General features: G+C 42.8%; 1 protein-coding gene across 5 annotated transcripts in view; it reads left to right on the plus strand.

Moving 5' to 3' along the window:
* Positions 1-25,167, plus strand: part of LOC122554191 (very-long-chain enoyl-CoA reductase-like) — a 94,842-nt gene that overhangs the window by 59,580 nt on the left and 10,095 nt on the right. For 4 of the 5 annotated variants that reach the window (XM_043698837.2, XM_087990474.1, XM_087990476.1 and 1 more), the window contains exons 2-7: positions 862-912; positions 1,415-1,466; positions 6,342-6,386; positions 13,194-13,297; positions 22,949-23,064; positions 24,179-24,284. In XM_043698837.2, coding sequence (XP_043554772.1) covers positions 862-912; positions 1,415-1,466; positions 6,342-6,386; positions 13,194-13,297; positions 22,949-23,064; positions 24,179-24,284 — 474 coding nt within the window. Of the gene's footprint in view, positions 1-586; positions 913-1,414; positions 1,467-6,341; positions 6,387-13,193; positions 13,298-22,948; positions 23,065-24,178; positions 24,285-25,167 lie in introns of those variants that run through there. The other variant, XM_043698836.2, reaches the window with a different exon arrangement.

Genomic DNA, 25,167 nt, shown 5'->3' on the forward strand with positions numbered 1-25,167 from the left:
GGATCACACCAGGTTCCCTTTAGAAAATGGCTTTCAAAAACGGTAAACATAAGTTTCAGGTATTTTCCTTCAATGGTTACTGTTAGAATTTTTTAAAAAAATTATTTCAAATATAATACTCTATTATTTTAACAGATGTCAACTCATCCTCAATCCCAATCCTCTTCACAACCTAATTTGTGATAGTTTTGTGAAGGGACGCTTAACAATCCTGACATAAAGGGTTAGTTTGTTTGGGCAATGCACTGAATGTACAATAAGAATAAGAATGTACAATATTCACCCAGGCACACACTCATCCGCAATGTGGGATATTTTGAAATGAATGGTATGCTGGTCCATTTACATTACTTTGCTTCCACATGTGGTGCTTTGAACTGAAGCTTATTTGACATTCAAAGTTTTTGTCAGATCACATTTTTTGTTTGGTGTCCTAATTTTTTAGTACCTATTACAAGCTATTAGATAGAATTATGTGTTTTCAGGCAGTGAAACAGCTGGATTAAAATGCTGGGAGCTGCTCGATGTCTGATAGAGTATTCTTTCTGGTGTATCGAGTTACAAGCCCCTTCCCATCAGTTGCGTTGTTCTATCACGCTGCTGTCACGATGCCTCTTTGCACTTGCTACTGTCTGGAAATGTCAGGGACATATGTGCTTGCCACTTTCTTCACATTTGTACTGCTAGGTGCCTGCTGAATTCTCTGTGCAACAAGCAATGGCACCAATGCAGACGATAGACCTAACAACTATATTTACTGCAACTAGTTTAAAGAAGAAAACAGCCACACCCACCGTCACACAGCAAGCGCGAGAATCCACAACCACAATTAAAAAAATAAAATCATTTGTTTTCTTTGAGGTGGAAATCCTTGATGCCAAGACCAAGGAACAGCTCTGCTTCCTCGACAAGGTGAGAATCTAAACCTTACTTTCCACATGCATTAATTATAGCCATTGATTCTTTAAGATGTAAATATCTTGTGTGGTTTGCTTTTGATCCATGGCTCCTCTCATAGTGCTCACTGAGTACAAAGGTGCCCCAGCCTTTGTACGGAGTGGGAAGGTGTTCCAACCTTCTGTCTATTTTTACACCACTTCAAGTGACTAATTAATTTGGAGGGCGTTTTGAAGCGACTTTGTTGGTGTACTTTTAACTAGGTCACAAAGGCTGAAGCCAGGATTGAAGGCTCTTGGAAAAAATTCTGCTTTTGTTGCAGGGCAGTGGAATTTATTCCGACCGGCACTGTGTTCTTTAGCATCTGAATGTCATAGTAATGAATAGCTGTGTCCTTGGTTCAGCATAATTTAAGACTTCTTTTTGTCTTGAAATTTGCATTTCAATGTATGAGACTCCCTTTCTGCTTCGAGTTTGTTTGCATCTTCTGACTGCATTTTGTTTGCATCTTATTTAGGTGGAGCCAAATGCCACAGTTGGAGAAATTAAATCTATGTTCCATAAGTCATGTAAGTAAAAACATCTGAGGAGACTTTGTGGAAATCCCAATGACAGCATCCTTATCGTATTTTTGAATTCATTTGTCTATTTTTGTGTTCAGTTTGTCCATTTGCTTTATTTTCTTTCCTGTTCTTTGTCAAAATTCAGTTTACGCCACTATTTTTAGTCTAGAGATTTCTTTCCTTTACTGCGTGGAGTTGAGGTGGTTTGTGAAGCAAACTCCCACAGAGGTTATAAATCATTAGCTACAAATCCTTTTGGACAGGCTGACAATTCCTGGATTTTAGTCTATTTATTCCTCTCTCCACCAGCTGCCCTCGGGGATAAATTTAATAATAGTTATTATGAGGATGAAATCTGATAGCTGGAAAGCAGAAAAAAACAAATAGACATAAGGCAGTATGGGAGAAGTAGCAGCTTCAAATTGGAGGTAAATTGGATGTAAATTTGTGTTTTTATATGGTGGGGAGAAAGGTGGATATCTGTATTTAGAGCTCTCTTGCATAGAAATGTAGAAACTAGGAGCATATGTATACCATTAGCCCTTTGAGCTTGCTTCACTGTTCAGTATGGTTATGGCTGATCCCCCATCTCAACGCCATATTCCCATTTTCTTCCCATGCCCCTTGATGCCTTTAAAATTTAAAAATCTAGCTTTCTCTTTCTTGAATATATTTAGTGATCTGCCTCTACAACCTTCTGTGGCAGGGAATTCCACTGTTTCACTATCCTTTGAGTGAAGAAATATTTCCTCATCTAATTCCTAAATGATTCCTAACTCATCCCTACCTGATATCTGAGACTGTGTCCCCTTGTTCTAGACTCCCCATCCAGGGGGAAACATCTCCCTGCATCTGTCCAGCCCTGTTGGATTTTATACATTAATCAGATCCTCTCTCCTTCTTGTTGTGGACCAGACTAGACCCCCTCCAAATATATTAACAAGTTAGCCCAGACCCTAATTTTTTTCTTATTTTAAAGACAAGCGTGAATTATTGCATTCTGGATGCAATTTGATTCGTCAAATTACAGGATTTGAAGCAAAACACACTTTATTCATACACTATAGTTAAAATACAAGAAAAGAAAAGAATTGGCTTAGCTATAACTCTATTGAAATGCTTAATAAAATATTACATAAAGTAATTATTACTAATTAACTGTTCCAATATGGGATTACCCATAAACACACCCTTGACAAAGGCAAATTAAAAAAAAAAGCAGTTTATCTCCCATTCAATTCCAGTAGAGGAAGAGAACCCCAACTTTTAGCTGTAACTGAGAGAGGGGGAAAAAAACAGCTCCTCCCTCTTCAAGGCCCCAGTAGAAACTGTTACTGAAAAACTAACAGTTCAGGTTCTGTGAGAGGTTGAACATATCCGTTCAGGCTGTTTCTACTGTTCCAACTTTTAAAACAAGGCCTCACAAACTGTTTACTCTAGTGGCTCCGCATACACTGCTTGTTACCGTTGCCTTAAAACCTCTCTTCAAAGCAAAAGGACAAAATACACCTCTTAAAGCCATAGTCTCATCACAGTCTTCGTGAATACAGGCCCAGTTGAATTAATCTATCCTCACAGGACAATCCTGACATCCCCACTATCAGCCTAATTAGCCTCTGCTCACTCCCTCTATGACAGGAATATCCTTTCTTAAATAGGGACAACATAACTACACACTATACTCCAGGTATGATTTCATCTAGCCCCTGGGTAACTATAGGAAGACATCTTTTGGAATTTCAGAAAAGCCCCATTTTTATCCCAAAAGGAACCTGATATTCCTCGTTTTCTCAAATAGACAAATGGGAGCCTCTTTCAATGTTTGACTGGATTATGCAAATGTTGCAGGCCCTGGAAAACACGGACAATCAGAAGTGAGTGTGGACTGACAAGTGTCCATTTGCACCACAGTTTTGATAAGATTTGTGTCCCAACTGGAAATGCAGACGAGTTGTGACGATTTTTAAAGCTCCTTGCTCAGGCTTTTCAGGGAGGGTGGGGGTTCAAATAAAATTTAGTGGGCTGCCTATTGCCACCTGCTCCTCACCTCTGACCTGTCCCCAGGAGTCAGCCAGCCAGCCTGCCTGAGGCTCATTGAGGTCCTTAATTAAGCAATTAGCAGCCACTGAATGGGCTCATCCCACATCCTGTATCTGTTTTCAGTCTGTAGGCGAAGACCGAAGGACAACGACTAGTTTGGCAGCTTTCCCTGAAGGGCTTGCTGGTGAGGGGACACCTCCTCCCGAGGGACCCCCCCTCCCCGACTCCTCTCCTTGGCCCTCCCACTCTCCAACCTGACACCACCACACTCAGCAACCCCCTTTCACACCCTGAGGTTAACCAGCCACTCAAAATCCCTGGAAGTCCAGTTCCGATCCTGTCTTCTGGAGGACAATTCCCTGGAAATCCAGTCTCCATCCTGTTTTCTGGAGGATGGCCTGTAGGTCCACCAGAATCACGGAATTCCTGTGGTGCAGAAAGAAATCATTCAATCCACTGGCTCTTCAAATGAGCCTTGTTTATTTATGCCATTCCCCTGATTCAATCCCAAATCCCTGACAACTATTTCTATCCAAATAACCATCCAATGCCCTCTCAAATGCATCACTTGAATCTGCCTCCATCTAATTTATGGGCACTGCATTCAAACCCTAACTACATACTGAGTGAAAACATTTTATTTTCCTTGCATCATTCCTGCTTCTTTGCAAATCACTTAAAATGTATTCCATATTGTTTTTTGTTCCTTTTACGTTCTCCCCATCTACTCTATCCAGATCGCTCATCATTTTGAAAATCACTTTCAAATCTCCTCTCTAAGCAGGACATTCCCATCTTCCTCAGTCTTGGCTCAGTGGTTAGCACTGCTGCCTCACAGTGCAGGGACCTGGGTTCAATTCCACCCTTGGGCAACTGTCTGTGTAGAGTTTGCACATCATCTTATATGTAGTTAGGGTATGGAATGCAGTGCCCATAAATTAGGTGGAGGCAGGTTCAAGTGGTGCAATTGAGAGGGCATTGGATGGTTATTTGGATAGAAATAGTTGTCAGGGATTTGGGGTTGAATCAGGGGAATGGCATAAATAAACAATTATCCCCCTGTTGATGTGGGTTTCTGCAGGGTGTTCTGGTTTCCTCCCACAGTCCAAAGGTTATGCGGATTGTCAATGCTAAATTGCCCATAGTAAATCGTGATGAGCAGGTTCGGTGCCTTAGCCATGGGGAAATGCAGGGTTACAGGGAAATGAGTCTGAGTGGGATGCTCTTCAGAGAGTTGATGTGGATTTGTTGGGCTGAATGACCTGTCTCCATGTTGTAGGGATTCTGTGAACTACAGTTCCTCATTCCTTTTCATAAATTACTTCTACATTCTCTCCAATGCATTCACATCTTTGCTACAATGTGGTGTCCAAAACTGTAACCAATTCTTCAGCTGAGATCTCACAAGTATTGTCTACAAGTTTAATACCACCTTTTTGCTGTTCTACTCTATGCCCCTATTAATAAAGCTGGGGATATTGTATGCTTTATTAGCTACATTCTCCACCTGTCCTGCCACCTTTAATCATCTGTACACCTATACACCCAGGCCCATCTGCTCCTGCACCCTCTTTAGAATTATATCCCCTATTTTTTATTGTTGTTCATTGTTCTTTCTACCAAAGTGCATACCTCTCACTTCTCTGCATTGAATCTTAACTGCCATCAATTTGTCGATTTTCTTTTGGGGTTCCACACTGTCCTCCTCATAGCTTACAATTAGTTCAAGCCCTGCATCATCTGCAAAATTGTTCCCTATACCCCAAGATCCAGCTCATTAATATATGTCAGGAAAGACGAGGGTCTCAATACTGACCCCTGGGCAACTCCTCTTCAATTGTTCTTTCCACCTGAAAAATACCATTGTTGCCAGGGTCGGAGGATTTGAGCTATAGGGAGAGGCTGAACAGGCTGGGGCTGTTTTCCCTGGAGCGTCGGAAGCTGAAGGGTGACCTCTTAGAGGTTTACAAAATTATGAGGGGCATGGATAGGATAAATAGACAAAGTCTTTTCCCTGGGGTCGGGGAGTCCAGAACAAGAGGGCATAGATTTATGGTGAGAGGGGAAAGATATAAAAGAGACCTAAGGGGCAACGTTTTCACGCAGAGGTTGGTACATGTATGGAATGAACTGCCAGAGGGAGTGGTGGAGGCTGGTACAATTGCAACATTTAAGAGGTATTTGGATGGGTATATGAATATCTGGTTGGCATGGACGGGTTGGACTGAAGGGTCTGTTTCCATGCTGTACATCTCTATGATTCTATGACTCTATTACTCTCTGTTTCCTGTCATTCAATCACTTTTGTATTCACTCTGCCACTGTCCCTTTTATACTTGTCCTTTAACAAGTCTGTTGTGTGGCACTGTATTAAACACTTGCTGGCAATCCTTGTATACTGCATCAGTAGCATTATCCTCACCAAGCCTTTCAGCCTCCAGTGAGTTGATTAAACATGTTTGCCCCTTTAGAAATCTATGCTGACTCTTCCTAATCCATGTGACTACTATTTCCATCATTTTCCACATGACTACCAATTCTATCCCAAATAATTGTTTCTAGAAGTTTCCCACCACCGAGAGCTATCAGTTAACAATGGGCATTAGCTCATGGTCATAAAGTGTGGTGCTGGAAAAACACAGCTGGTCAGGCAGCATCCAAGGAGTAGGCAAGTCGACGTTTCGAGCATACACTTTTCATCAGGAATGTCATTAGCTCAGGGTGCAGCTTGGGTAATCTGTCTCCTTGATAAATAAACCCCTTAATTTAGAATCATTCTATTCCCAAACTCATTACATTTGCAATAAGAGAGTAATCTTAATTTTTGCATTTCTTTTTCAGATCCTCAGTGGTACCCAGCGAGACAGTCCATAAGATTAGACCCCAGTAAGTACCTTTTTGCTTAAGTAACTTTTTTAAAATGACATTTGCAATATTAATTTAGATATGGATAATAAACTAACAAAAAAGGCACTTAAATGTAAGCATTAACAAGAGTTATTTATACGAAACAAAGTAACATGCTGACCTTTCAAATAAAGAAAGATCATAAATTCAAATTAATTTTCAAAAAGCCAAATTTCCTCAGCAGTTTTCCTTTGTTTTTGCCCGTCATTTGGACTGTTTCGAGCAAATAAGGCAGATGTTTGTTTTTAGTACCTTGACTGATTTCAAATAAACTTGGGTCAAGAGAATGACAGACCTGCAACTTCCATAATCTCAAGGACATCTCAAGAGCTTTCCATCCAATTCGAGTACTTTTGTTTTTGGTGCCCAATGTTGTAAGGTAAGATCTGTGACAACCAATTTGCAAGCAGCAAAGTCCCAATAGGCAGCTAATGACTGGAGATACATGAGAAGGGAGTATTCTTTTACAACAAAACTCTCCAAAGGAGATTGACTTCACAATTTGCAGGAAAAGCTTGGAATGAAAGATCGCATTGAAGGGATGTCAGCACAGAGTCAGTGAACCTTTCACATCACCATGTACTGGTGTAAGACTAGAACTGTTACTTGTGTTCTCCAGCTATTCAGTATTTTGAGTTTATAAGAATGCTCAACAATAACTTACAAAAGGAAATGGAATAGCTGGCTGAAAAGGGGGGAGAAAATACCATGGCTATGGGGAAAGTGGGATTTTTCTTACAAGGTGCAGACACAAGTACGATGGGTTGGAATGGTTTGTTTCCGCATTGTGTAATTCTGTGTACATCACCCTTAATGGTACTGATTGGAGGGGCGTTGGCTTCTGTACCATTTCTAACTGGGTTAATTTAATTGATATATAAACATCAAATGTACAATCTTTTATCGAGAGCAGGATCTTATTCCATTGATTGAATAAGATCAGTGCTGTTCTGACTGCAACCTCAAGTTCACATTAGTATGGTTCTAAATGTACGATCCCTAGATTTTTAAACAGTGACCCTTAGATGTAGATTCTCCCATAAGAGAAAACATTTATCCTGTCCAGACCTCTCAGAATTTTATTCATTTCCAATATATCTCCTCTTACCCTAATAAACATTAAACTTTTCCTGATGAGACAACCTGTCCATTCCAGGTCTTAATTTATTAAAGAAAAACTGAAAATGCTGGAGAAACTCAATAGGTCTGGCAGTGACTGTGGAGAGTGAGACATCGTTAAAGTTTCAGATCCAGTCACTCTCCTTCAGAAAATTTTCTTTTTTTTCCTAATTAGTTCAGTAAACCTTCCCTGAATTACATTTGCATTTCCATCTTTCCTTAAGTAAACTGACTAGTCCTATACACAGTACCCTGGTTGTGTTCTCGCCAGTGTGTATAATTGAAGCATGACCTCTCCTACCTTTGTTTCAATTCCCCTCCCAATAAATGATAACAATATAGTGTATAATACAATACATGAACAGGCCCTGTGCCGATTCCTAGTCCTTATTTAGACCCACTAATTATTGCCCTCTGTCCACCTCCTGTTTGCGTGTCTAATGTTCTATGAGCTTTCCTAATTACTTGCTGTACCTGCATACCAACCTTATGTATTGTTATACACGTTTTGCATGGGGACTGAAGAAATGGGAGTAGGAGTAAACCACTTGGTCCCTGAGCCTGCTCCGTCCGTCATAAAATCATGGCTGATTTAATTGTGGCCCTAACCCTACTTTCTTGCCTAACCCCCATAGCTCATGACTTCCGTATAGATCAAAGATCGATCTATCTGTTTCTTGAATGGCAACATTCAATGGCGTGCAGAACTACAAAGATTAATGACTCTCTGAGTGAGAAAAGAAGCCCTCCACATTTGAATTGTTGAAGTTACCGTTGCAATTTGAACAACGGGATCTTCACTGTGGCCTAGGCCACCTCTTTCATCAACAATTCAATTTTGTTTTTAAAATTCGCAGAGCGTGAAGGGATTGAATGCAGCTCTCTACTGACTCTCAAATACCACCCACTGTTTATCTACCTTAATAGTCCTGGAATTTCCAGAATGCTTCCTGCTGAAAGAATCTGCTGACAGGGGCACGTGAGGCGCCTGGTGGATGTGACACTGAGGTTCTGGTCACTGTCCTGAAACAAATACGGATTGAGTTACAACACAGTTGACCACCCACTTTGATCAAATTGTATGCAGCAAAGAAACCACTGCAGTGAAATACTCCTGGGCTCAGGTTGTGGCCTGCTGACTACTAGGGACCTTCATGCTTTCTCCTTGAAAAGCATGTCTAAATGCCTGTTTATTTGCAAGTCTTAACAGTGAGTAACAGTAGCCAATTTGACTGAAGGAACGTCATAGTTGTCCTCATGTATATACAGTGTTATATGTGCACAATATATATGTGTGTGCATAAATATATACATACATCCATTATGCTTCATTGGGAAGGTATTGGCCTAGTGGTATTATCGCTAGAATATTAATTCAGGAAGACTAGGCGCCTCCTAGCAGAGCGCTTTAGGGAACATCTCCGGGACACCCGCACCAATCAACCACACCGCCCCGTGGCCCAACATTTCAACTCCCCCTCCCACTCTGCCGAGGACATGGAGGTCCTGGGCCTCCTTCACCGCCGCTCCCTCACCACCAGACGCCTGGAAGAAGAATGCCTCATCTTCCGCCTCGGAACGCTTCAACCCCAGGGCATCAATGGGGACTTCAACAGCTTCTTCATTTCCCCTTCCCCCATCTCATCCTAGTTTCAAACTTCCAGCTCAGCACTGTCCCCATTACTTGTCCGGACTTGTCTGACCTGCCTAGCCCCTTTTCCACCTATCCACTCCACCCTCTCCTCCCTGACCTATCACCTTCATCTCCTCCCCCGCTCACCCATTGTACTCTATGCTACTCTCTCCCCACCCCCACTCCCCTCTCGCTTATCTCTCCATCCTTCAGGCTCTCTGCCTTTATTCCTGATGAAGGGCTTTTGCCCGAAACGTCGATTTCGCTGCTTGTTGGAAGCTGCCTGAACTGCTGTGCTCTCCCAGCACCACTGATCCAGAATCTGGTTTCAAGCATCTGCAGTCATTGTTTTTGCCTTATTAATTCAGGAACCCAGGTAACATTCTGGGGAAAAACAGAAAGAACTGCAGAGGCTGTCAATCGGAAAAAAAAACAGAAGTTGCTGGAAAAGCTCAGCAGGTCTGGCAGCATCTGTGAAGAGAAATCAGTGTTACTGTTTCTGGTCTGGTAACCTGGGGATCTTCTGAGGAAGGATCACCTGAGTTCAAATCCCAGATGGTGAAATTGAATTCAGTAAAAGTCTATAATTAAGAGTCTAGTGATGACCATGAAAACATTGCTGATTGTTGGAAAAACCCATCAATAATGTCCTTTAGGGAAGGAACTGCTATCCTTACCTGGTCTGGCCTACATGTGACTCCAGACTCTCAGCAATGTGGTTGATTCTTAACTACCCTCTGGGTAATTAGGGATAGGCATAAAATGCTGGCCTTGCCAATGACACCCATGACAGAATGTTAAAAAAAATTGCTCCCTCCCTGGATCAGGGACACTGATCCCAATTGTAATGTTATGACTACAGGGGCGCAGGTCAGCGATTGGAGTGTGTGGTGTTCTTGCTGTGTTTTGCTGAATGAAAACAGAGACATCAGGATGGCAGAGGGAGCTTGGTTAGTTGCCTTTCCCCCAGATTGTTTTGGAAAGAAGCCATCTGGTTCGAGAGCAGCTGAGGAGGAACCTTAGCTCATTGAGGGCAGACCAAATCTCTGAAAGAAATGCAGAATGAAAGAGACATATCTTGCATTTTTCACACTGACTCAAAGTGCTTTGCAGCCAATGAAATAATTTCTCATCTTGTTGCAATGTAGGAAAGGCAGTTGGCAATTTGTGCACGGCAAGATCCCTCAAATGGCGAGGTAGTGATGATCAGATAACCTGTTTGATCGTTGAGAGATAAATATTGACTGGAACAATGGACAGAGTGATATTTTTATAACCACCACAATAGGGATAGAGAAACCTTCGTTGAATTTTTCATCAGAAAAAAAAGTACTTGTGACAGTTCAGCACTCCCTCAATACTACACTAGATTAATGTTCCTCAGAGCAGATTATGTGATATGCCTTTAAGATAATGTCATCACCGTACCATGACCTGATTTAATGGTGTAGAACTCTCTGTCTCCATCTTACTGAATCCACTTGTAGCATGACACAGTGAAGGGTATATGCTACAGTACCTCTGGATTGCTTAGCTTTAACTCCGACCTCACTCATACCTCTGATGACAGTGTCCATATGTACAGATACCAGGAAGATGTTAAGCATTCATTGAATTCTGCAGTATTACATGACCCACATCTAATTCACAAGTCTTGATAACTAACTTAAGTCTTTCAACATATTGTTTGAAGATCACTCGCTATCACATCACTACTGAAATACCTGGACTTGTACCTACAGCTTTCTGACTGAGTGGCAAGGATGCTCATATCTGAGCCACAGCTGACAAAATAGGAGAAAGCGAGGACTGCAGATGCTGGAGATCAGAGTCAACACGTGTGGCGCTGGAAAAGCACTGCAGGTCAGGCAGCATCCGAGGAGCAGGAGAATCGACCTTTCGGGCATAAGCCCTTCATTTCTCCCTGGACCTGCAAAAGACGTCTGGTGTTCTTCATCCTGAGAAGAATCCAAACACTCAACAAACGCTTTTTCTCCAACTTATCGGACATCAGCTGACACAATAGCCACAAAGTGTACATTTAATATTGCACTCTTCTGGCTCTTTTCCAAATACTTTTAAGATGTTTTTCTCCCTTTTGTTTTGAAATATTTATCCACTAAAAATCCCTCTGCATGTATCACACTTTCTGCTTGGACCTGCTGTGCTGTGCGAACCTTCAGGAGAAGTGCAGGTGCCTCACAAAATGTGCTCAGCTGCCTTCATGCCTGGTTCTGTGGGTTAACACCAGACACCATTGTGTGGTATGTGGTTTATCACTCAGCTGGACTGTGTTTGCTACAGTCTTGACAGAGTTAGCATGGCAGAGGAATGAGGAACATTTGAAGGTTGTATTAGAAACTGTTTTTGGTCACGTATGTCAGATGGCCCATTTCCTACAGAGTGTTCTGTGTGGTCCAACAGAGAAATGCACTCCGTTATAAATCAGAATTTCTTTCCTTCCTTGTGTGGCTATTGTGTCAGCTGATGTCCGATAAGCTGGTGAAAAAGTGTTTGTTGAGTGTTTGGATTCTTCTCAGGATGAAGAACAGCAAAGGTCCTTTGTAGGTCCAGGGAGAGATGAAGGGCTTATGCCCGAAACATCGATTCTCCTGCTCCTCGGATGCTGCTTGTTCGGCTGTACTTTTCCAGTTGTACTTTTCAACTCTGATCTCCAGCATCTGCAGTCCTCACTTTCTCCTATTGTGACAGCTGTGGCTCAGATATGAGCATCCTTGCCACTCAGTCAGAAAGCTGGAGGCTCAAGTCCAAGTACTTCAGTATTGATGTGATAGCGAGTGATCTTCAAGCAATATAGAGTCATGGAGATGTACAGCACGGAAACAGACTCTTCAATACAACCCGTCCATGCCGACCAGATATCCCAACCCAATCTAGTCCCACCTGCCAGCACCTGGCCATATCCCTCCAAACCCTTCCTATTCATATACCCATCCAAATGCCTCTTAAATGTTGCAATTGTACCAGCCTCCACCACATCCTCTGGCAGCTCATTCCATACATGTACCACCCGCTGTGTGAAAAAGTTGCACCTTAGGTCACTTTTATATCTTTCCCCTCTCACTCTACACCTATGTCCTCTAGTTTTGGACTCCTACACCCCAGGGAAAAGACTTTGTCTATTTATCCTATCCATGCCCCTCATAATTTTGTAAACCTCTATAAGGTCACCCCTCAGCCTCTGCTCCAAGGAAAACAGCCCCAGCCTGTTCAGTCTCTTCCTGTAGCTCAAATCCTCCAGCCCTGGTAACATCCTTGGAAATCTTTTCTGAACCCTTTCAACTTTCACAACATCTTTCCGATAGGAAGGAGATCAGAATGTTGAAAGACTTAAGTTAGCAATGTTTTTGTCACGTGTGGATTAAACATTATCCTCGGAGTGTCGTTCTTGACATGTTGTGGTGTTCTGATGAGTTGGATTGGGTCCTAATGCTTACTTTAAGTGTGAGCTTTTACAGTGGGTACTGGCAGCCAAACCCGTCATGAGGAGGAACTCGATCCTGTCTTTGATCAAAGTCCAACTGTACAGCTCCTAATGAATCGTGAACCCAAGCAGGCCTTTCCTTAACCTGAGCATTGAGATCTGTGAACTCTACACAGAGCAGAGCAGAACCTATTACTTTGGGGATAAACTTAGGGTGGAGCTCAAATACAATTTAAATTTCTTTACTCAGTCCATGTGTACATTAAATCTAAACCCCCTGTAAAGCCTAATAGTGTCATAGAGTCATACAGCATGGAAACAGACTCTTTAGTCCAAGCAGTCCATGCCAACAATGTTCCGAAACTAAACATAGCACAATATCAGTTTTATTCTGATATTCAAACAGAGCAGGATGAAGACAGTAAAGTGAGTTTGGACTCTGTTTCCCCCACACTAGAACCTGCGTGCGGATGAGCTAAGTTGCTGCAAGTGATTATTCAGAATAGGTTCAGTTTGGTTTCCCTTCAGTATATGAGGCTTTTCTCCATAAAGACTGACCACCTCTTCCTGATGTCGTTTCATTCTCCAGAGGGAAAGTGTGTACGCGATGAAGAGATTCTACAAACGCTCCCCGTTGGCACAACTGCTACCTTCTACTTCAAAGATTTGGGTCCTCAAGTGGGATGGACCACGGTGAGTGTTCCTATGGTTTGATCTAACGTGTATGGGGTGAGAGGGAGTAGGGAGCTGGCGAATGGGAAGGGTAGAAATATGGGACAGTGGGGATGGAACAGACTGACGGAGAGAGACAGGAGCATGGCAAGAAGCACACAGTGTGGGAGATGAACAACTGGCTCAGGTCAGGAATTTGAGGGGTGCGGGTAGGCAGTGGATGTGATAGGGATGTCCTAAAACTGTACAAGGCACCAGTCAGATCACAGCTGGAATACTGTCAACAGGTTTGGGCTCATTAATCTCAGGAAAGATCCTGGCGTTAGAGGCAGTCCAGGGAATGTTCGCTCGGCTGATACCAGGTTTGGAGGGACTGTCTTCTGAGGAGAAGTTGAATCGACTTGGCCTGAGGAGAAGTTGAATCGACTTGGCCTGCACTTGGTGGAGTTTAGAAGAGTGGGAGTCAAACCGGTTGAAACACACAGGATTCCTATGGGTTTGATGGGTTAAAAGTGGAGAGGTTGTTTGTGGGAGAGACCAGGACTAGAGGGAATAATCTCAGAATGAGAGGTCGCATGTTTAAGACAGAGATGCGGAGGAATTTCTTCTCTCCTCTCGAAGGAATGCTTTACTACAGTGGGCTGTCAAGGCTGGGTTATTCAGTATATCCAAGGCTGAGATAGACAGAATTTTATGCAGTAACATAATAAAGGGTTCTAAGGTAAAGGCAGGAAAGTGGATTGGAGGATGATTAGACCATCCATGATCTTATTGGAGCAGACTCGATGGGCTGAATGGCCTGTGGTCGTCTTATGAGCTTCTGTTCCTGCCCAACAGGAAGTAGAGCAGTTCCTTTGTCCAGCAGGAACATTAACGGGCTTTGTGTACAGGAGTATCTTTCCTCGCTGACACAAATCATGGATTTGGACAAAATGCCAGCAAAAGAAAAAAAAATCTTTGGCTGAAGATCCAGACTTGAAAAGGTGGTGCAAGTTGATTCCATGAACCATTTTAAAAAGGCTGTGTATATGAGCGATGCCACCACTAGGTGGAGCATTGCAGCCCATAAGTATGAAAGGTGAGAGACTGGGGAGGCAGTGGTAATGTGTCACTGGGCTTGTAATCTTGACCCCAGGATGACTCCTGGTGACCATTCGACTAGCTTGTTATTGAATAACAATTGTCCTTTAATAGGGAAGGAAATCTGCTGTCTTTATCTGGTCTGATATATATGTGACTCCAGACTATAGCAATGTGGTTAACTCTGAACAGCCTTTTAAGCAAATAGAGATTGACTAGTGCACATTCTGTAAGTGCAAAGGTCGCGACTAGTTGAATGTGGAAAAAATAGTCATGTTGAAATTCATTCCAATCGGGAAACTTTTTTTTAATGTTAACTTTTAAACCAGTTGTAATATCCAGGAAAATACAATAATTGCACAATTCTTTGCAATTGGTGCTCCTGGTGACTGATAACTAGCCTGGTCTATGTACAAGTGCAGTACCTGCCCTTTAGGCAATTAGGGATGGGCAATAAATGCTGGTCCAGTGAGCAACACCCTTGTCCCGTGAATTAATAAAAACAAAGTCAGCCATCTGTTCATTGAAACCAGGGTCTCTCCAATCAAAAACAAAATGTACAGACTGATTATAACTGCTGTTGTGCTTTCTTGTCTAGCGAGTTCACCATTTAGTGCCAGACCAGTGTGATGTCACTGGGATAATGCAGGTGGATCATGCTGGCCATAGAGTCATAGAGATGTACAGCACGGAAACAGACCCTTCGGTCCAACCTGTCCATGCTGACCAGATATTCCAACCCAATCTAGTCCCACCTGCCAGCACCCAGCCCATATCCCTCCAAACCCTATTCATATACCCATCCAAATGCCTCTTAAATGTTGCAATTGTACCAGCCTCCACCACATCCTGTGGCAGCTCATTCCATACACGTACCACCCTCTGCGTGAAAAAGTTGCTCCTTAGGTCTCTTTTATATCTTTTCCCCCCTCACCCCCTCTAGTTCTGGACTCCCTGATCCCAGGAAAAAGACTTTGTCTATTTATCCTACCTATGCCCCTCATAATTTTGTAAACCTCTATAAGGTCACCCCTCTGCCTCCGACGCTCCAAGGAAAACAGCCCCAGCCTGTTCAGCCTCTCCCTATAGCTCCAATCCTCCAACCCTGGCAACATCCTTGTAAATCTTTTTTGAACCCTTTCAAGTTTCACAACATCTTTCCGATAGGAAGGAGACCAGAATTGCACGCAATATTCCAACAGTGGCCAAACCAATGTCTTGTACAGCTGCAACATGACATCCCAACTCCTGTACTCAATACTCTGACCAATAAAGGAAAGCATACCAAACGCCTTTTACTATACTATCTACCTGCGACTCCACTTTCAAGGAGCTATGAACCTGCTCTCCAAGGTCTCTTTATTCAGCAACACTCCCTAGGACCTTGCCATTAAGTGTATAAGTCCTGCTAAGATTTGCTTTTCCAAAATGCAGCACCTCACATTTATCTGAATTAAACTCCATCTGCCACTTCTCAGCCCATTGGCCTATCTGGTCCAGATCCTGTTGTAATCTGAGGTAACCCTCTTCGCTCTCCACTACACCTCCAATTTTAGTGTCATCTGCAAACTTAAAAATCACACAACACCAGGTTATAGTCCAACAGGTTTAATTGGAAGCACACTAGCTTTCGGAGCGATGCTCCTTCATCAGGTGATAGTGGAGGGCTCAATCCTAACACACAGAATTTATAGCAAAACTTTACAGTGTGATGTCAGTGTGAAATTTACAGTGAAAGAAGTGAAACTATCACTGTATTCTAACAGATGAAAGGCTTAACAGACAATCAATTTTTCAATGTATAATTTCAGTTACATCACACTATAAAGTTTTGCTATAAATTCTGTCTGTTAGGATTGAGCCCTCCAGTACCACCTGATGTAGGAGCGTCGCTCCGAAAGCTAGTGTGCTTCCAATTAAACCTGTTGGACTATAACCTGGTGTTGTGTGATTTTTAACTTTGTACACCCCAGTCCAACACCAGCATCTCCAAATCATGTCTGCAAACTTACTAACTGTACCTCTTATGCTCGCATCCAAATCCAAATCAAATTCCATTCTGTTGGAACCTACACTCTATTGTGGATGAAGGAGTTGGATAAGTCTGAGAGAATGAGCTGCAGAGTTGTGAACAGAAAGGAGGACAGGGAGAGGGGAGGGGAAAAGATAAGAATCACAAAGAGCATTATTGTGGTCTGGAGTGCCACCTGGTGGCCAGAATCTACAATGAGGTGCAAATTCCTAATTGTTCCTAAAATATTTCTTTTGTTCCAAGACTGTTCCACTTGACCACACTTCGAGTACTGTGCTCCGTTCTGGTCACTGTACCTAGACAAAAATATATTGACCTTGGAGGGAGTGCTGTTCAGATTTCACAACCTACAGTGGTATACTGTGGAGTTTAGAATATGAAAGAATAGTTTGATTAATGATTTTAATATTAAGCTACATAATTGATAGGATAGATAGAGATATAAGATTTTTGTTCACTGGGGAGCCGAGGACTAAATGACTTGAAGTGAACATTATAATTCTCCAGTTGGGAGGCAGGTGTACACACTCAAATGGTGGTGGAATTCTTTTCCTCATTTGAGTTGATTAATATGAAATCCTTGGGAATCAAGCATGTTAGGGGCATATGGATATGGGACAAAGAAGGCTGGAATTTCAACCAGCTGAGCTGAACAGTGGGAGTTTGGAAAATTCCTAGCTTCACGTGCTCACCATAGGGAAAAGTGACTCTGGAAAAATGATGTTCCTTCTGGTATTGGGGGGTGAAGAGAGGTAGCAGTTAGACCATCTGACCCTGGAAAGAATTCAGAGATGCTGGGTGCTGAGCCAACTTATTTAACAGACCTGTTTTGATACCCAGGTTTAATAAAAATAGTTAGGCCCTGTAGCTCTTAGCTCTCAAATCTCCTCACCGAGCCCCACACCACACTGCCCGTGACCCATTGATGCCAACCCGTCTATGCCAACTGATCCAAATCATGACCCCTGACTACCCCCATGACCCTAGGTCAACTGCGGCTCCTCCACCAGTCGCCAGTGAGCCATTATAGCCCCTATATAAGTTCAGTGCCAATTAATGTTCTTCTAACTTTGCTCATATTCCTCTATGCCAATTGAACAGTATGGGGAGACCTGCTGTTTGGGCTGGGATAGAGACCTGGGCTATGCTGGGAAACATAGTATGGGGTGTCACTGGCCAGGCCAACCTTAATTGCACATCCTAATTACTTTTGAGAAAGTGGCAGAGAGATGTCTTTTTGAACCATTGCAATCCATGGGAAAGCCACAGTGCAGTGAATGAGGGAATTCCAGGATTTTGACCAAGTGACCCAAGTCTATTAAATACTTGAAGGCATGGGCCAATGATTACAGTGTTTGTTTCTACAATGGGTTAAATACTTGAAGACTTTTTCAAACATGATATTAATGTCCAATTCCTTCAAATACTAAGTACAAATAAGGCCACTTAAAAGACAGCTGGAGACATAGCTGTCAATCAAACAGTTAACTTAGAGACCCTCGCTATGATCTTGACAAGTCCCAGAAGTAGTCAAGATCCATTCATTTGTAATGCTGTGAGCCTGAGGACTATCAACATTCAGCTCAAGAAATTGCATGCACAGATTTATTTTTGCAACATAGCCCCAAAAGTTTCTTTTAAAACATAAAGTACACAAGATTAATCAGAGTGTGGTGATGGTCTCATCACAAAGTTGCCTCACATCCTTTAAAAAGAACCTGGGTGAGGCACTTGGCATGTCATAACATTCAAAGCTATTGGCCAAGTGCCAAGCGCTGGTAAATGGGATTAGGTTGAAGGTCAGATGTTTCTCACCTGTCAGTGCAGATTTGATGGGCCAAAAGTCCTCTTCTGCACTGTATTATTCTATGATTTAAATACTTTAACAGTTTGGTGATTCGATGTTACCTGTTCCAGCTTTGACGAGTGTTTGTTTCCACCACAAAGCTAGGGCACACTGCTGGTGAAGGCCATTCCTGGAGTAAGAATCACATCTACCTTACAGAGTCACAGGAGCATTATGTTTGGCTCATTGTGTCTGGCTGTCCAAATACACATTGTGATATAGTGCCATTCTTCTGCCTTTTCCCCATGTTGTTTCTATTTGAATAATTACCAGTGCCTTCTTGAATTCCTCAATTGAACCAGCCTCCACCACACTTCCAGGCAGTGCATTCCAGCTCCAAACCACTCAATGTGTGAAAAGGTTTTATTTCCCTCACCTTGCATTTGCTTCTTTCGCAAATCCTTTTAATTCTATGCCTTCTTATTCTTGATCTTTTTACAAGTGGGAACAGTTTCTCTCTATCTACTCTATCCAGTTCCCCTTGAGTCTGAAAATGTCTATCAAGGAAAACAATCTAAACTCTTCAATCTATCTTCACAACTGAGGTTTATCATCCCTTGAACCATTTTGTAAAACCTCTTTAGCATTCTCTCCGATACACCCCCATCCGTCCCATAAAATGACTCCAGATGACGTCTAACAAGTGTCATATGCAAAGCATTATCTCCTTTTTCTTGTATGTTATTCCCTATTAATAAAGCCTAAAATACTGTATGCTTTGTTAATGGCTTTGTCCACCTGACCTACCACCTCCAATATCCTGTGCACACATACGCTAGGACCCTCTGGTCCTGCGCCCCCTTCAGGACTGTACATCTTACTTTCTACTGTCAGTCCATATTCTTTCTACCTGAATACATCAATTCACACTTTTCTGCATTGAGCGCCATTTGCCACCAATCCACCTACTCCACCAACTAGTCACTGATCTTTTGAAGTTCCACACTGTGTCCTCATTTGTTCTGTGCACTGAGCTTCACCTAAGGGGTAGGTTTCCCTCACTTTTGCTTTGTGCCCCATCTCCAAAATTGAAAACTGCCAGAAAAGGGTTGGGACTTCCAGGTCCAAGATCTGCTTGCTATTTGTAAAGGTGCTCAGAGCCTCCCCAACTCCTGATACATCCAGCCCTAGCTCACCAATTAGCCATGATGCATTGAATGACAGGACAGAGGCAGGGGCTGAATAGGCTCCTGGAAAGGAAGAAGTAGGGAACCAGGGAGCCTGAAATGTGGAGGGAAGTGAGGAATGGTACAGGATTGTGAATGTATTGGGGGTAAGTGATTGGAATGTTTGTGGGGAGATGGTTTGAGAAAGCAACATAGAACATAGAACATTACAGTGCAGTACAGGCCCTTCGGCCCTCGATGTTGCACCAACCTGTGAAACCGTTCTGAAACCCATCTAACCTCCATTTTCATCCACATGTCTATCCAATGACCATTTAAATGCCTTTAAAGTTGGCAAATCTACTACTGTTGCAGGCAGGCTGTTCCACACACCTATTACTTTCTGAGTAAAGAAACTCCCTCTGACCTCTGTCCTATATCTATTACCCCTCAATTTATAGCTATGTCCCCTCATGCTAGCCATTACCATCCGAGGAAAAAGGCTTTCACTGTCCAACCTATCTAACCCTCTGACTATCTTATATGTCTCAACTAAGTCACCTCTCAACCTTCTTCCCTATAATGAAAACAGCCTCAAGTCCCTCAGCCTTTCCTCATAAAACCTTCCCTCCATACCAGGCAGCACTCTAGTAAATCTCCTCTGAACCCTTTCCACAGCTTCCACATCCTTCCTATAATGTGGTGACCTGAACTGTATGCAATACTCCAAGTGTGGCCACACTAGAGTTTGTTACAGCTGCAGCATGACTCATGGTTCCGAAACTCATTCCCTCTACTAATAAAAGCTAACACACCGTATGCCTTCTTAACAACCCTATGAACCTGGGTGGCAACTTTCAGGCATCTATGTACATGAACACCGAGATCATCTACACTACCAAGAATCTTACCATTAGCTCAGTGTTCTGCATTCCTGTTACTCCTTCCAAAGTGAATCACCTCTCACTTTTCTGTATTAAATTCCATTTGCCAACTCTCAGCCCAGCTCTGCAGCTTATCTATGTCCATCTGTAACCTATAACATCTATCGGCCCTATCCACAACTCTACCGACCTAAGTGTCATCCACAAATTTAGTAACCCATCCTTCTACGCCCTCATCCAGGTCATTTATAAAAGTGACCAACACCAGTAGCCCCAAAACAGATCCTTGCGGTAACTGAACTCCAGGATGAATATTTCCCATCAACCACCACCCTCTGTCTTCTTTCAGTTAGCCAATTTCTGATACAAACTGCTAAAACACCCTCAATCCCATGCCTTCATATTTTGTGCAATAGCCTACTGTGGGGAATCTTAGCAAATCCATATCCACCACATCAACCACTTTACCCTCATCCACCTGTTTGGTTACCTGCTCGAAGAACTTAAGAAGGTTTCTGAGGCACGATGTACCCTTCACAAAACCATGTTGACTATCCCTAATCAATTTATTCCTTTCTAGATGATTATAAATCCTATCACTTATAACCTTTTCCAACACTTTACCCACAACCGAAATAAGGCTCACAGGTCTATAACTACCAGGGTTGTCTCTATTCCCCTTCTTGAACAAGGGAACAACATTTGCTATCCTCCAGTCTTCTGGCACTATTTCTGTAGACATTGACAACATAAAGATCAAAGCCAAACGCTTTGCAATCTCCTCCCTGGCTCCCCAGAGAATCCTAGGATAAATCCCATCCGGCTTAGGGGACTTATTTATTTTTTACACTTTCCAGAATTGCTAACATCTCCCCCTTGTGAACCTCAATCCCCTCTAGTCTAATAGCCTGTATCTTAGTATTCTCCTCGACAGCATTAGTCTTTTTCCAGTGTGAATACTGATGAAAATTATTCATTTAGCGCTTCCCCTATCTCTTTGACTCCATGTACAACTTCCCACTACTGTCCTTAATTGGCCCTATTCTTACTCTAATCATTCTTTAATTCCTGATATACCTAAAGAAAGCCTTGTGGTTTTCCTTGATCCTATCCACCAATGACTTCCCACATCCTCTCCTGGCTCTTCTTAGCCCTATCCTTAGCTCTTTCCTGGCTAACTTGTAACTCTCAAGTGCCCTAACTAAGCCTTCATGTCTCATCCTAACATAACTTAAAAATGTGTTGCTGGAAAAGCGCAGCAGGTCAGGCAGCATCTAAGGTGCAGGAGAATCAACGTTTCAGGCATAAGCCCTCCTTCAGCATTCCTGAAGAAGGGCTTATGCCCGAAACGTCGATTCTCCTGCTCCTTAAATGCTGCCTGACCTGCTGCGCTTTTCCAGCAACACATTTTTAAGCTCTGATCTCCAGCATCTGCAGCCCTCACTTCATCCTGACATAAGTCGTCTTCTTCCCCTTGATGAGAAATTCAACTTCTTTAGTCAACCATGATTCCCTCGCTTGACCACTTCCTCCCTGCCTGACAGGTATATACTTATCAAGGACACGCAGTAGCTGTTCCTTGAATAAGCTCCACATTTCAGTTGTGGTGTGTGGGGTGTTTGTTGAGAATATTGAAAGCTCAGAGTCTTGAATCAGTGCCCAGTGAAATGAGGGCTCCCTCAGTTTGGGAGGATTCTGACTTGACTCAGTCTTTGATCCCTGGTCTGTGAGAGGAGGATTCACCCATCCAGACGAGTGGGAGGAGCTGGGGTGCCGACGTTAGGTAAAGGGTAAGAGAAAGAGTCTTCGGTCCATGTTGACTGGCCTCTAGTGTGTGAAGTCCTTCTCCTGTGTATTTATTCTGTCCTTCATTATGGCCTAACCCAGGACTTTAGACGGGACTGTCATTGCCTCAGTGCCATCTGACCAAGACCATTAGAAGTACGAGCAGGAGTTGGCCATTCAGCCCATCAAACCTGCTGTGCAAACAAAGGGGAAAAATATTCCCTGAGATTGCACTCCTCTTGTTAGTGTGATTCAAATTGGCTGCTCCATTGCCTACAGGCTGGTACCGCTCTCAAACCGGGCTCTCTCTTTATCAAGAATAATACAAGGCAAGTCATAGAGATGTACAGCATGGAAACAGACCCTTCGGTCCAACCCGTCCATGCCGACCAGATATCCCAACCCAATCTCGTCCCACCTGCCAGCACCCAGCCCATATCCCTCCAAACCCTTCCTATTCATATACCCATCCAAATGCCTCTTAAATGTTGCAATTGTACCAGCCTCCAACACTTCTTCTGGCAGCTCATTCCATTCCCATACCACCCTCTGCATGAAAAAGTTGCCCCTTAGGTCTCTTTTATATCTTTCTGCTCTCACCCTAAACATATGCCCTCTAGTTCTGGACTCCCCTATTCCAGGGAAAAGACTTTGTTTATTTACCCTATCCATGCCCCTCATGATTTTATAAACCTCTATAAGTTCACCCCTCAGCGTCCAATGCTCCAGGGAAAACAGCCCCAGCCTGTTCAGCCTCTCCCTGTAGCTCAAATCCTCCAACCCTGGCAACATCCTTGTAAATCTTTTCTGAACCCTTTCAAGTTTCACAACATCCTTCTGATAGGAAGGATTTTAAAAAGTTCAGCCACTTTGTGTTTAATTTGATAGCTGTGTTAAGCTGCCACCTGCTTGTGTCTGTGTGTTGTTCTTTGACTGTAGGTGTTCCTGACCGAGTATGCAGGTCCACTCTTTATCTACCTGCTCTTCTATTCTCGCTTGCCTTTTATTTACGAAGAAAAGGATGAATTTACCACCAGCCCACACACTGTGGTGCAGTAAGTAAGCATGCGTTGGATGCCTGATGTTAACCTAGCTCTGGTACAGTACAGTTTGATAATCTGAGTTTGTCTTTGGACTTCATAGAGGATGCTTGCTGAACTTGCACCACCACTGGTGACTGTGCCTTCAGCTGCCTAGGCTCCCAACCTCTGGAATTCCCTCCCTCACCCTCTCCATCAATTTGTCCGCCCTGAAAATTATGCCTTTGACTGAGTTTTTATCTTTGATTTCCCTCTTTCTCATTCAATGCCTATTGTTGTCTGATGGTGCTCCTGCAAAATGTTTTCGGATGTTTTACTACAGGAAAAGAACAATATCATTGCAAGTTGTTGTCTGATATGGAGTGGCACATACTCCAATTGTTGTCATTCAGGACTGAATGCGGTGGTTGAGCCCCAGACCATCATAGTCATAGAGTCATACGGCACGGAAACAGACCCTTTGGTCCAACCAGTCCATGCAAGACATAATCCGAAACTAAACTGGTCCCACCTTCCTGCTGCTGGCCAATATCCCTCCAAACCTTTCCTAATCATGTATCGACCCAAATGTCTTTTAAGCGTATTTGTACACACATCCACCACTTACTCAGGAAGTTCATTCCACACTCAAACCACCCTCTGTGTAAAAAATTTGCCTCGCATGTCTTTTTTAAATCTCTCTCCTTTCACCTTAAAAATGTGCCCCCAGTCTTGAAATCCCTGGCCAACACCATCGCTTTTAATCAACCTGATGAAACCAGTCATTTCATGCACACCACCTGTGTAAATTATTCAATTGTAAATTAAAGGGATAATTGTGTAAATTTGTTCTTGGGATGTTGGCATCCCAAGCATTAGGGCAGCATTATTGCCCATCCCTTAATGACCAAACTGCCTTCTGCGAGCAAAGTAGAGGATTTTAAAAATATTAATAACCCTCAACCAAAATCCACCGTGTTCTTCAGGAGTTAAAATTTCCCCTGTGGTTTCTTTTGTCAGAGTCAGTAAAGATGAGTTTATTTGTAAACTGGCAAGGGAGCTTCTTACATAACTGTGCGAAGGACCCGACTGTGATTTTGGGATTTTGTTTATCAGCTGCCATTCAGGTTTTCTATTTTACCTTTTCCAGCTTGGCAGGGTTTTGCCACTCTTTTCATTATGTCAAAAGACTGATCGAAACGCTGTTTGTGCATCGCTTTTCTCATGGTACAATGCCTCTTCGCAATACTGTTAAGGTAGGTGCCCCCAACTGTTGTCCTATGCTGACCTGTTATCACAACACAAATTCCAAACTTTGTTCTGTGAATCTCGTCTTTTTTTCTGTTATAGATCTATTTCTTGGAGCTGAAGAAATCAAAGGGTATGGGAGGAAAGTGGAAGTAGGGTACTCAGTTGGACGATCAGCATGATTCATATTAAAAGCGGAACAGGCACGATGGGCTGAATGGCCTATTCCTGCTCCTATTTTCTATGTTTCTATGAACATATGCAAAAGACATATCTCAATTGAATTTGATGGAAACAATATCTTAAATTAGAGTATTGTGTATAATTGCATTCAATTTAAAGGATGTGAATTCTGTTTGCGTGTAGGTTGGTCACCAAGTAAGTTTGAACCTTGATAATGGCAATCAATGTTAGGAATACAGGACACACAGAACAGTCTCTGAGAACCTTGTCAGCTCTGTATTCCACCCTGTTGTTTGGAGGCTGATAGAATCTCACCCACTGAGAGACAGGATCCGTTCCTGTGGTGTGGAACCATCACTGCAAGAACCCGTTTGGTCAGGGCCACTTTATTGTTGCGCTCCTTGCAGCAAGTTATCAGAACCTCCCACTGCCTCAAATGGCTATAAATATAGTCTTATACAAGTAAGAAATGCCTTTGGCTTGTTTGTTCTACAAATGTAAAGACTGTCCATTACCAAATTGCTCTAGTGACTATGTATTTAAGGATCTTTATGAATAAAGTACATTGTGAAATTTTTTAAAAAATTTGGAGGAAGGGATGGGGGTGAAAAAGTTGCCCCTTTGGTCTCTTTTATATCTTTCCCCTCTCACCCTAAATCTATGCCCTCTAGTTCTGGACTCCTCCAACCCAAGGAAAAGACTTTGTCT

The sequence above is a fragment of the Chiloscyllium plagiosum genome, unplaced genomic scaffold, assembly GCF_037043375.1.
Source record: "Chiloscyllium plagiosum isolate Xiang-an unplaced genomic scaffold, Cpla_swu_hap1 HiC_scaffold_9, whole genome shotgun sequence".
Classification (NCBI taxonomy): Eukaryota; Metazoa; Chordata; class Chondrichthyes; order Orectolobiformes; family Hemiscylliidae; genus Chiloscyllium; species Chiloscyllium plagiosum.